The following is an 11,909-nucleotide window of genomic DNA, read 5'->3' as shown; positions in this document are numbered from 1 at the left end:
GATTTTGCACAAGGCCTGCCTGAACTTTTTTATTAGATGAAAATTCAGCCAATAATATTTGGGATATGGGTAGAGAATGGTCTAAAGCAGTGGTCTCAACCAGGGATATACATACTCCTAGGAAGTAACAGAGGGTCCTGTGGCACCTTTAAGACTAACAGAAGTATTGGGAGCATAAGCTTTCGTGGGTAAGAACCTCATAGGGGTATGTAGAGATCTTCCAGGGGGTACATAAACTCATTTAAATATTTGCCTAGTTTTATAACAGGCTACGTAATAAGTACTAGCGAAGTCAGTACAAACTAAAATTTCATACAATGACTTGTTTATACTGCTCTGTATACTATACATTGAAATGTAAGTAGAGTATTTATATTCTAATTGATTTATTTTATAATTATATGGTAAAGATTAGAAAGTAACCAACTTTTCAGTAATAGTGTGGCCGTGACACTTTAGTATTTTGTCTGATTTTATAAGCAAGTAGCTTTTAAGTGAGGTGAAACTTGGGGTATGCAGACAAATCAGACTCTTGAAAGGGGTACAATAGGCTGGAAAGGTTGAGAGCCACTGATCTAAAGACTTTAATGCATGTGAATGAATATTGCTGATGTCAGATGTAGGAATTAGTAACATTTTAACTGTATCAGTTTCAGAAAAAACATATGCACTTATCGTGAACACACGACATCCTAAGATGAGAAGACAGATAGAGCATGGTATGAACACAGTAATTATCCTCAGTGTTCGGAGAAAGTTACAAACTGCGGGTGAGTCCTGGATATGTGCTGTTAATAAGATACTCAAGGCTGTTTGTGCTGAACATTAACTTTCCTTTTGGCTTGTGTGAGGCACAAACAGAAGTGGTTTCTGGAGGAAACTTGCAAATAAACAGATTTATAATGCATGTTTTGGTATAGCCTATTCTCTTTAAATATAAACTATACAACATATATTAAAATAATAATAAAAAAACCCAATATGGGTTCAAAGTTTAGGCACCTGCTTTGTCCTTAGCAGTGAACTGAGATGTTCTTTAGTTGCCAAACTCAAAATTCTGTGTTTCAGATTTGTGGGGTTTTTTTTGTTTTTTTTGTTTGTTTGTTTTTTTGGTTTTTTTTACATTGCTAGCAAGTAAGGGTCCAATTTTGCCCTCATTTGTTTTTAATCTGATTAAACTTAAAGCATTCAATGCATCCTGTTGAGCAGAGGACATAAAATATTGTTGCTCTTGTGAGAGTGCCCAAAAGGGTAACAGCTTTATTTGCAGGAATGAATTCTAACTTATAAAATACTGTGAACTATAACATTATACCCAATCTATTTTAGTGCGGTACATAACATGCATTGTAAGAGACCATTCAAGATGAAATGGCCAGTTATGACCTCTGCAGTCATAGGACAAGAAAGGCATAGTTAGTGGGTTACAGATTGTTGTAATAAACTATAAATCCAGTATCTGATTACCGTTGATTGTGACAGTCTGTAACCCACTAACCTCCCCTTTCTTGTGCTATGACTGCAGAGATGCTAACTGGTCATTTTACCTTGAATGGGTTCTTACATCTTGTGTTAACAACTTATGCTAAACCATCTGTTCCACCTTGTATTTAGCTGTGACTCTCGAGTACCTTTCCCAAACACAGAGGAACAGCTTTGTGTAGCTCAGAAGCTTGTCTCTTTCATCAACAGAAGTTAGTCCAATAAAAGATATTACCTCACCCATCTTGTCTCTCCAATATCTGGGACCAACACGGCTACAACAACACTGCAAACAATATGTGAACATTTAGATAGCCTACTCAGTTTAGTACTGAATTTCAGCTACATGATGTTCTCCTGCAAAGCGTGGATTTCCATCCCCACCAGGCCCTCTCCATCCCAAAAAAGGAATACGGTCTGGCTAAAAGTGGGTGGAAGCATAAAGTAGCACTAGTCCATTACAGTGTAACAGAAAAAGCTGACTCAAAGGAATACATTTTGTGTAAATTACATGTCAACTTTAGTTGGAATCATTTATGCCCTTCACCTCCAGATGTGTAGTCATTAAAGCCCAGATCCTAAGGTATGTAAATGCCTAATATCCTTTTATTTAAATGTACTTCACTTTGCAGATGGCCATGGGAGAGATTTTCAGATCTGCACTTCAGAAACACATGATCAGTTAGCTAATTGCTAATAAAGGAAGTTAAGTGTCTAAATTCTTTTGAGGATCTGGGCCTATCTAACTGTATATCAGGTTACATGTTTCTCATATCTGCAAGATAAATCAGAGATGCCAGAATTATTATAGGGGGTATTATGTGGATTGCAACATTCTCCAGAGGACTTAGGGGACATAAAGCAGGGGTCGGCAACCTACAGCATGCATGCCAGACACGGCACGCGAGCCGATTCTGAGTGGCACACTGCTGCCCACTGAGAGGAGGAGGAGGGGCAGAGGGGCCGGAATGCACCACGCTGTGGGAAGAAGGGGGAGGAGGAAGCTTGGCTGCTGCAGGATCAAGCTTCTGTCTCCTGCCCCTGCAGGGGAGAGTGGTGGGGGGGGTCCCAGCCCCCCGCAGCCTCCCCACCCACCGCTCTCCCCTGCGGGGGCAGGTAGGGTGACCAGATGTCCCGATTTTATAGGGACAGTCCCGATTTTTGGGTCTTTTTCTTATATAGGCTCCTATTACCCCCCATCCCCGTCCCGATTTTTCACACTTGCTGTCTGGTCACCCTAGGGGCAGGAGGCAGAAGCTTGGTCCTGCAGCAGCCAAGCTTCCCCCTCCCCTGCTTCTTCGCACAACGTGGTGCATTCCGGCCCCTCCTCCTCCCAGAGGAGCAGAGCCGAGCGCAGCGTGCTGGCGGCTCCGTAGAGCAGGCAGAGAGAGGTAGGGACGGGCCTGGGGGAAGGGGGTGGAACAGGTCATATCCCTCCCAGCCCCCTGCCATGAGCTGCTCAGGGCAGGGGGCAGGGAGCACCCCCACGAGCCGAGCACCCCAGCCTTCTGTCTTGCACCTCCCCACCCCAACACACACCCATCCCTCTGCCCTGCAGGCCCACAGCTCCATCCCTCTGCCCTGCACCCCCCCCACACGCCCCCTAGCCCTCTGCCCTGACCTCGAGTTGCCCCCAACACCCAGCCTTCTGCCCTGCACCTCCACACCCCGCAGCCCTCTGCCCTGACCTCGAGTCCCCCCCAACACCCAGCCCTCTGCCCTGACCCCCCCCACCCCACCCCAGCCCTCTGCCCTGACCTCGAGTCCCCCTCCACACCCAGGCCTCTGCCTGAACCCCCCCCCACCCAGCCTTGTGCCCCTGCACCTCCACACACACCCCAGCCCTTTGCCAGACCTCGAGTCCCCCCCACACCCAGCCCTCTGCCCTGAACCCCCCCACACCCAGCCTTCTGCCCTGATCTCGAGTCCCCCCCCAACACCCAGCCCTCTGCCCTGAACTCCCCACCCAGCGGGCTGAGGAGGCTGGCGGCGTAAGATCAGCATTTTAATTTAATTTTAAATGAAGCTTCTTAAACATTTTGAAAACCTTGTTTACTTTACATACAACAATAGTTTAGTTATATAATATTCACTTAGAGAGCGACCCGACATAAAGCAATAAATGAATTACATTAAAACCTGACTGTAGCATTTTCATCTGTGACTTGTTGAGTGTTACTCTAGTATTGCTTAACATTCTGTAAAGGAAATCATTACTCATTTTGTTCAGACCAACATTCTGAAATTTCAAACGGGGGGAAAAAAGCATATCTAATGATGAATGAACTGAAAAACATATATCTTTTAAAAATTTCCTCTGGGATGAAAACATTGGCATAGTGTTCTACTAAGTGTTTTATACCATCATGTGTGAGCAGCACTTCACAAAGCAAATTGTGTATACAAAATGTGTGATGCTAGGTCATTCATATCAGATACTTATGCCAGGTTTACATTAAAAAAAAGATTTGTTGCTATAGTTATACTGGCAAACTTCTCTATTATAGATGCAGTTGATATCGGCAAAAAATGCTTTTGCCAGTGCAGCTTAGACTGGTTTGGCACACTAAATAACCTATATTGGCAGAACACTTTTGTGCTGATCTAATTGTGTCTATACTGGCAAAAGCCCTACTGTAGAAGTGTCACAAAAAAATCCCATACCCAACCAACTTTGCTATACTGGTAAAAGTTTCTAATGTAGGCTGGCCTTAGACATTATTCCTAGAATTTCAGAAATATGTACTCTGCGTGCATGAATAAATTATGTGTACACGTGACTATTTAGATGTCTAACAGCTATTTGTGCATGTCATTTTGCAGATGCATGTACAATCACTGTAATTGCACGTGCAAGTTTTTCATGCACACTTCTGTATATGCAATTCAGAAAATGTAGGCTCCGATAATTAGGTTTACACTCAAATATACTTTTGATAATGCTGTCCTTTGGTAGGAAGACCATTAATATCCTTTCAGGTAAGATTTCAGAGTAGCAGCCGTGTTAGTCTCCTGTTCTTCTTTTTTCAGGTAAGAGAATTTCTAAGAAGTACCTGGTATATTTTGTGCTGTAAAGCCAGAATGAGGCACTAGGAAATAATCTATCCCCCAAAATAGGATTAGCTATTTTATTAGCAATTAGCTAATTAATCATGTGTTTCTGACGTACAGAGCTGAAAATCTCTCCCATGGCCATCTGCAACGTGAAGTACATATTTATGAAAAGGTAAAATCTGGTTGGTAATAGGCAATCTTCATGTTATACAGAAGTCTGCCAAAATGTGTAGTTTCAGCACATTTTTTACTGAGAAGACCATGATATAGCTGTGAGCATGGAATTTGAGCTTTAACTTGAATTTTTTTGCTTCTGTAAGACTAGACCCTTGTCAGGCTAATGTAGTTTTCACCTTTCAGTCTCTTCTTCATAGCACAAAAAATCTAGGACAATTGTAGTTTGTCAGGTTAACATTTTAAGGATGAGGAAATTATGACAATACAGGTATAGGCCATCTCTGGAGGGGAAAAAGGAACTATAATCATAGGAGTTTAGTATTCAAACATCTCTTCATTGAAGTCCCTTGCCCATTATATAAAGTTTATTTGAAAGCATCACTGCACCTGCTAGTATCACTAGGATCACTGCTTTGAAACTTCTCACTCTTTTCTCCCCCCCCCCCAATCACAAGGAAAGGAGGGGGAAAGTGAGTCAAATGTCAAAGCAGTGATGCTAGTGATAGACAGCTGTGTAGTATGGGGATTAGAATGCTGCAGGTCTCCATGTCTGCAACTGCAGATTCAAATTCTATGGGTAAGTTTTTTGGTTTTGTTTTTTGTTTTTTAAATAGGATGTCACATCTAAAGTATAAGTTGTAAGCTCTTTGAGGCAGAGATCATGCCTTACATGATTTAAACATTTAACTATATATAATTTTTTTCCCCCCAGTTTGATTTCCAAGAAGTTGTCAAGAATTTTTCCCTCCAGGAAGCCATTTAGTTACCGGAGAAGACTTGAGCTTTTCCTATGAGTTCAAATCTGATGCCCTGTTTGATTTCTTCTATTGGTTTGGGATCAGCAAAAACACAGTTGCAATGACTGGGAAAGTTTTGAATTTGTCCAATACCACTCCAGAAAAGAAAGAAATAAGCACTATGTTTCTAGAAAAAATGAGTGAACCTTATGTCCGTTTGAACAGTTTTTCAGACAGAAAATTCACCTCAAGAGGTAGGTTGATATCATACAAGAAAAAAACCTACTGTTACTGCTTTTTAATGTACTATAACTCAACTCCAATTATTTGAACTCTGATTATCTAAAATCAGGATTATACAAAATTCAGAAATGTCCCCTGAAACACATTCTGGGTTTCTGAAATTCCATTTTTTTAAGCCAGCAATTTTAAATGTCTCCTACATCATTTCAATAATTAGTGTGTACCTTCAGTTATAGGTGAAGCTATGCAGTGAGCAATGTAAAACCATCTTCATTTAGCATATCTTTATGACATAGAGAATGATTTTGTCAAATACAACACGGGGCTTTGAAAAACCAAGCTCAGAGAATATTTATTCAACACTTTTCCTGCTTTAACCCATGCACATATCATTAAAATCACTTGTATCACAGCCAGAATTAGAGTGCAAGTTATTTGGCGGGGAGGGGGGAAATCATGTCATGATTTATTTGGGCTGTAAAGGAATTTGAACATTTTTTTTGGTGTTGCATAAATAATTATCTAAATCCAATAACCAAATGCCTCATAACCAATTGTCAACTAGTTTGTAAAAAAAAATTCATTGCTATAAGACTAAATTGGTAAAAATGTTCACCCAAGTTGTGTGCATATAATAGTTAATTGTCCATGCTATTGGCAGGTTCTTTGTCTCCTCTGCAATTTTTTAAAAAATGTCTTGCTTTTTTACATGATGGCATGACTTGTGCACACATACATATGCAACCCACAATGTCAGCTGTAGACAGCTGAAATAAAACTTTTTTGTTGTTGTTAATTAGGCCTTGGCTACACTTACCGGCAAGTTCGACGGCTGGAAATCGAACTTCTGGGTTCGACTTATCGCGTCTAGTCTGGACGCGATAAGTCGAACCCGGAAGTGCTCGCCGTCGACTGCGGTACTCCAGCTCGCCGAGAGGAGTACCGCGGAGTCGACGGGGGAGCCTGCCTGCCGAGTGTGGACCAAGGTAAGTTTGAACTAATTCGAAATAAGGTACTTCGAACTTCAGCTACGTTATTCACGTAGCTGAAGTTGCGTACCTTAGTTCGAATTAGGGGGGGTAGTGTAGACCAAGCCTTACAGCAACTGGAGCTGTCCATGAGCTTTGATGGTGCTTTCCTGTTTTTTGTTGTTTTGTTTTTTGGTTGTTTTTTTTTTTTGTAGGTTATTATGATTAAGATTTTTAAACATGATACTTAAGAATACTCTCCTCTTGCTTCCTTTATCTCCTCTCCACCTTTTCTTTTTTTCTTGTACCTTATTTTCCTCTCATCTGTTCTTTACTACTTTTCCCAATTTCATCTTTCCCTCCTGTTCTCTCCTCCTTCTTTATACTCTTCTCAGCCTCCCCCACTTTTCTTTAAAAATAAGCTCTTTAACTCTACAGTGGTTATAATATTTCTCCAAAACCAACAGGAGAATAAGGAAGAAGAGATGGGAGAGAAGCAGCTCCACTTTTTTGCCAATTTGTAACTAACACTGTGACAAACTAATGCTCCTGCTCATAATGCACAAATAAAACTAGGCCCCCATCTTCCTGGATTGTCCAGTGCTCTAGCCTTGGTTACATCCCAACTATGCTAAACCTTCTAACCTTGTTGTAAATGTGTCCTGAGCTTGGTTACAACTGAAAAGTGAACAGGGCCTAAAGTCTCCTCTGTATTATCCCCACAGCACAGTTAAAACATTCCATTTTGTGGCGTACATGGGAATTTAACCATACCCCTAAACTGTGCTAAAGTCAAAGGCCCCATCTATGACAGAGAAACAGTTTTAACAGTTGTAATTAAATTCATTAGCATATTGACTTGTCTTTTCTAACACATTTTTGAGCTTGGCCTGTGAACATTGTGCTGAACCATATTCTAATCAGGCTAAAATTATATTATCTAGAGAATTTTGCCTAATTCCCTCGAACACTTTTTGAATCTGGCTAGAACATGGCCCAGATATAGCCACAGTTCAGCTTGGTCTATTAGAATGTGGGCTGAGATGCAACAGAGCTTAATAACCATTGTCAAACTTGTGTGTTTTCTTTGAGGACCTCTGGATATTCCCACTTGTGGGATCTGGCACTGAACTACCTTGAAAAGCTGTACACTCTTGTATGTAGAGTAGGGTGATGGCATCACCATCTCACAGGAACACTCATGGAATCCCCAACAGATGTGGCTTTTCAAGGCAGTTGTGCAGCTCAGCAATTCAGTGGTGCCATATCCCACAAGTTGTGAATACACAGAGGCAACTCTTGAACAATTACTGGTAAGCAACCTTTCTTTATAGAGGAGATGAGCCTTTAAATATGTGAAATACTGCTAATTGTCCAGCAAAGGCTCTTTATCCCAAGAAGGGAAAAATTTTCCCTTCCTTTTAACTTTCAGTGGGAGTTGGGTATCTAGCTGCCCTGTGTGCCTCTGAAAATCTCCCTTAATCTCCTTTTTGGTACTCTAGACTCTAGAGCACTCCGCTTCTTTACTCTTCAAACTTGTAACTAAACCACTTCTTGCTCATGCTTTGGTGGTGGGCATTACTATTTTGTTTATTTCCTAGTAGGCCTGTTGTAAACCATGCTCTTCTTACTATTTTTCAGATTCAATAGATGGGTTTAACTGCAGTCTGACACCACAGCCATCTTTAACAAATCCTCCTGTGAGAGTATGTTGAACCCCAAGAGTTCAAGAATCAGAAGGAAGACCAACAAAATTCATGAAATTGGTATAAAAATCATAAGACTTTCAACTGAGAATGCAAATGCACATCAATGCATTGCAGGAGTGAGAAGTTTGAGAAGGGAGGAGTGAGGCAGCTGTTCCTTGTTTGTGTCTAGGATACCAGGAAGGGATTCTGCTCTATTCTTTACTCTTCCATCCCCCAACATCATTCTGTTTCTTTTGAAATGGGCATCTCCATGGGAAGCAGAGTAGTCAGTGGGTATTGTGTAGCTCCTCTTTTCCTCTTTCCATAACACCAAGTCTGTTTGCTTACCACTGCAACACACACTGAGGCCTTGGCTACACTGGCGCTGTACAGCGCTGCAACTTGCTGCGCTCAGGGGTGTGAAAACGGTCCCCCCTCCCCGAGTGCAGTGCTGTAAAGCGCCAGTGTGATCAGAGCCTGCAACACTGCGCGCTCACTCGCAGCGCTGCAAGCTACTCCCCTCGGAGAGGTGGAGTACTTACAGCGCTGGCAGCGCGACTACACTCGCGCTTCACAGCGCTATGAATTCCTGAGTGTAGCCAAGGCCTCAGTACAGAATTCTTCTATGATTGCTACTTCACTTGCTTTGCCTAAACCCAGATGGTGAGGTGATTAGCATGGTTCTCCTGAAGACTTGGCAATGTGAGAATAGGTCTCAAATTGTTGGTTAAGAAACTGTTATCACAGTGTTCCAATAAACATCCAAGTTAGGCTCTGTTATCACTGGCTGTGGAATCATGTTTAAACACCTTTTTGCTGCAACTTCTCCTGAACTTTCTTACAACACTGGCCAAACTATGTTAAGCCAAAGAATCTTCATTAAAAAATGTTTAAAACTATTCCTTGATCCCTATCCACACAAGTAAGCCTAGCAGAGTTATAAACTAGTTTTGCTACAATCTGTTTTGATCTATGTTTAAATGTATTTTTAAACACGTTTCTGAGGCCAGTGAGGACTTGAGGACTGACAAGGCTGCTGTGAATCTAGAAGCTGGGTATAGTATCCAAGATTGTTTTCTAACTGTTGATCTAGAAATTTTTTGGGCGAAAAAAATAGAAGCTTGCGATTAAGGTAGAGGACAGGGAATCAGAAGATCTAAATTCTGTTGCCACCTCAGTCACATGCTGTTTAACCTCTCTCTGCATCTATTTCCAAAAATATGTAAAATGGGGGAAAAACATTTAATCTATCTCTCAGGAGTGTTGAGGCTTCATTGATGTTTGTAAAGCCCTTTCAGAGCCTCCTACGGGAGGTGCTAAATGAGTCCAATGTTGCTATACTTGTACTTTTTTAAAGTGGTCTGGGTATGCTGCTATCTCACTTGGAGATGATTGAAATCTGAGACTATAAGTTATGCCTTGAAGCAAGTACACTATCATCTTCTGGCACACTAAATCAGTTAGTAAAAATCTTAAACTTCAGTACTGTTACTTAAATCACAGTATGTTTTGTTACTTAAAATGTTTTCCACTTACTGCCATTCTTTTAGAGGTTAAAAAAAAAATTCGGTATAAAACCCATCAGTAGTAATGAATCTCTTTCCAAAGGAGGCTTTAACACAAAACAAGGCTGTACATTCACTTTATCTCTCATAGTTTGAGATTTTTTTGTGTGATGTCTTCATTTATCATGTGCATTTTACTGGTAGTATTTAAAGTGTCAGATGGGTCATGACTTTCAAAACTTTTAAAAATCAGCCACTGTTAATGGTTGAGCCATACATTGTCTCCCCCATTGAATAATTGATCATGGAAGAACTTCTTGAGAAACAGATGCATACAGTACACATGGCTCCTGAGGTTAAAATGACTGACATTCTTGATGACTTGGTGGAAGACTAAATTTCACAGTATTTTGTACACACTTCCAGATATTGGTGAGAATCCACATTGCCATAGACACTGGAAGCACCCTGGTAATTACTCTGATTCATAAAGAAAGACTTATGGTAGCTGAGAACTTGCCACAAAATTCTTCTTTCTTTCCAGAATACCTGTAAAGCAGCCTTGGAGACTATATTAATAGCAATCTTACATCTTGCAAAGTTTAGACTGAATAACTCATTTTGAAGATGCTTTTAATAAGTTTTCAATTATGCAATTTGACAGAGTGGCAGCTGGCCTTGGTGACTAATTTTTTTTCTATATGTATGGTGTCTGAGTAAAACTGACTTTAGTAGTAATAAACCTAATATACCATATCCTTTATAATCAACATTGTAATGAAGTTCTTCAGTATTTTACTGCTGGCCTTTGTGTACTTTTATTAAGCTCATGTATACTGTACAGTAGTCTTTTTACTCTGTTTGAAGCTGTCTACTGTATATACTTGCTCAAACACCTTAATTTTGCTTGTTCAGAAAAAATCCTATGAGGAGTGGAATAATACTCATATTGTTAGAATACAGCATTAAATTTTGCTGGAATCCACCTATAAAGGGACTAGTCAAACTTTAAATATCTTGTAAACTTATTTTAGACATTTTCTAATATTGCATTGTATAGGACCACACAACTATTTTGTACATTTTTTTTGTACTTCTGTTTAAAATAGGTTATTTCCAGTTCTAAAGATTTGTTTTTAATGTATGATTCTACCTGTGTAGGCATGTGCCAAAACTGGGGCTGTCAAGCGATTAAAAAATTAATCAAACTGTTTAAATAGTATTCTGTTGTTTGTTACATTTTTTGATGTGTTTTTTACATTTTCAAATATTGATTTGAATTACAACACAAGTGTACAGTACTCACTTTATTATAATTTGCACTGTAAAAAAAACATTTTTCAATTCACCCAATACAAGCACTGTAGGGAAATCTCTTTATCATGAAAGTTGAACTTACAAATGTAGAATTATGTACAAATAAAACTGCATTCAAAAATAAAACTAAAGTTTTAGAGCCCACAAGTCCACTCAGTCCTAATTGTTCAGCCAATCGCTAAGACAAACAAGTTTGTTTACATTTACAGGAGATAATGGTGCCGGCTTCTAGTTTACATCACCTGAAAGCTAGAACAGGCATTCTAATGGTACTGTTGTAGCCAGCGTTGCAAGATACTAATCTTTAGCACATCTGGCATGTAAATATCTCCCTTCATGCTTCAACCACCATTCCAGGGGACATGCGTTTATGCTGATGACGGGTTCTGTTCGATAACAATCCAAAGCAGTGTGGACCAATGCATGTTCATTTTCATTATCTGAGTCAGATGCCACCAGCAGAAGGTTGATTTTCTTTTTTGGTGGTTCGGGTTCTGTAGTTTCCACATTAGAGTGTTGCTCTTAAGACTTCTGAAGGCATTCTTCACACCTCATCCCTCTCAGATTTTGGAAGGCACTTCAGATTCTTAAACCTTGGTGCTGTAGAAATCTCACATTGGTACCTTCTTTGCGTTTTGTCAAATCTGCAGTGAAAGTGTTTTTAAAATGAACATATGGTGGATCATCATCTGAGACTCCTATAACATGAAATATATGGCAGAATGTGGATAAAATAGA

The 11,909-nt window shown here is 40.2% G+C and overlaps 2 protein-coding genes across 5 annotated transcripts in view; one reads left to right on the top strand and one right to left on the bottom strand.

The window, feature by feature from the left end:
• LOC135977564 (beta-1,3-glucosyltransferase-like) overlaps window positions 1–11,909 on the bottom strand; it is a 175,383-nt gene that overhangs the window by 86,805 nt on the left and 76,669 nt on the right. The window lies entirely within an intron of this gene.
• Window positions 39–11,071, top strand: LOC135977569 (mesenteric estrogen-dependent adipogenesis protein-like). Its single transcript, XM_065578839.1, is given in 5 exon segments — window positions 39–736; window positions 738–770; window positions 5,426–5,447; window positions 5,450–5,704; window positions 8,303–11,071. Coding segments are annotated over 5 exon segments (510 nt in total). The 5' UTR covers window positions 39–610; the 3' UTR covers window positions 8,377–11,071.

Source organism: Chrysemys picta, unplaced genomic scaffold (genome assembly GCF_011386835.1).
Source record: "Chrysemys picta bellii isolate R12L10 unplaced genomic scaffold, ASM1138683v2 scaf4, whole genome shotgun sequence".
In the NCBI taxonomy this organism is placed as follows: domain Eukaryota; kingdom Metazoa; phylum Chordata; order Testudines; family Emydidae; genus Chrysemys; species Chrysemys picta.
Note: the sequence above shows the minus strand (reverse complement) of the source record. Positions and strands in the feature narration are given on the sequence as shown.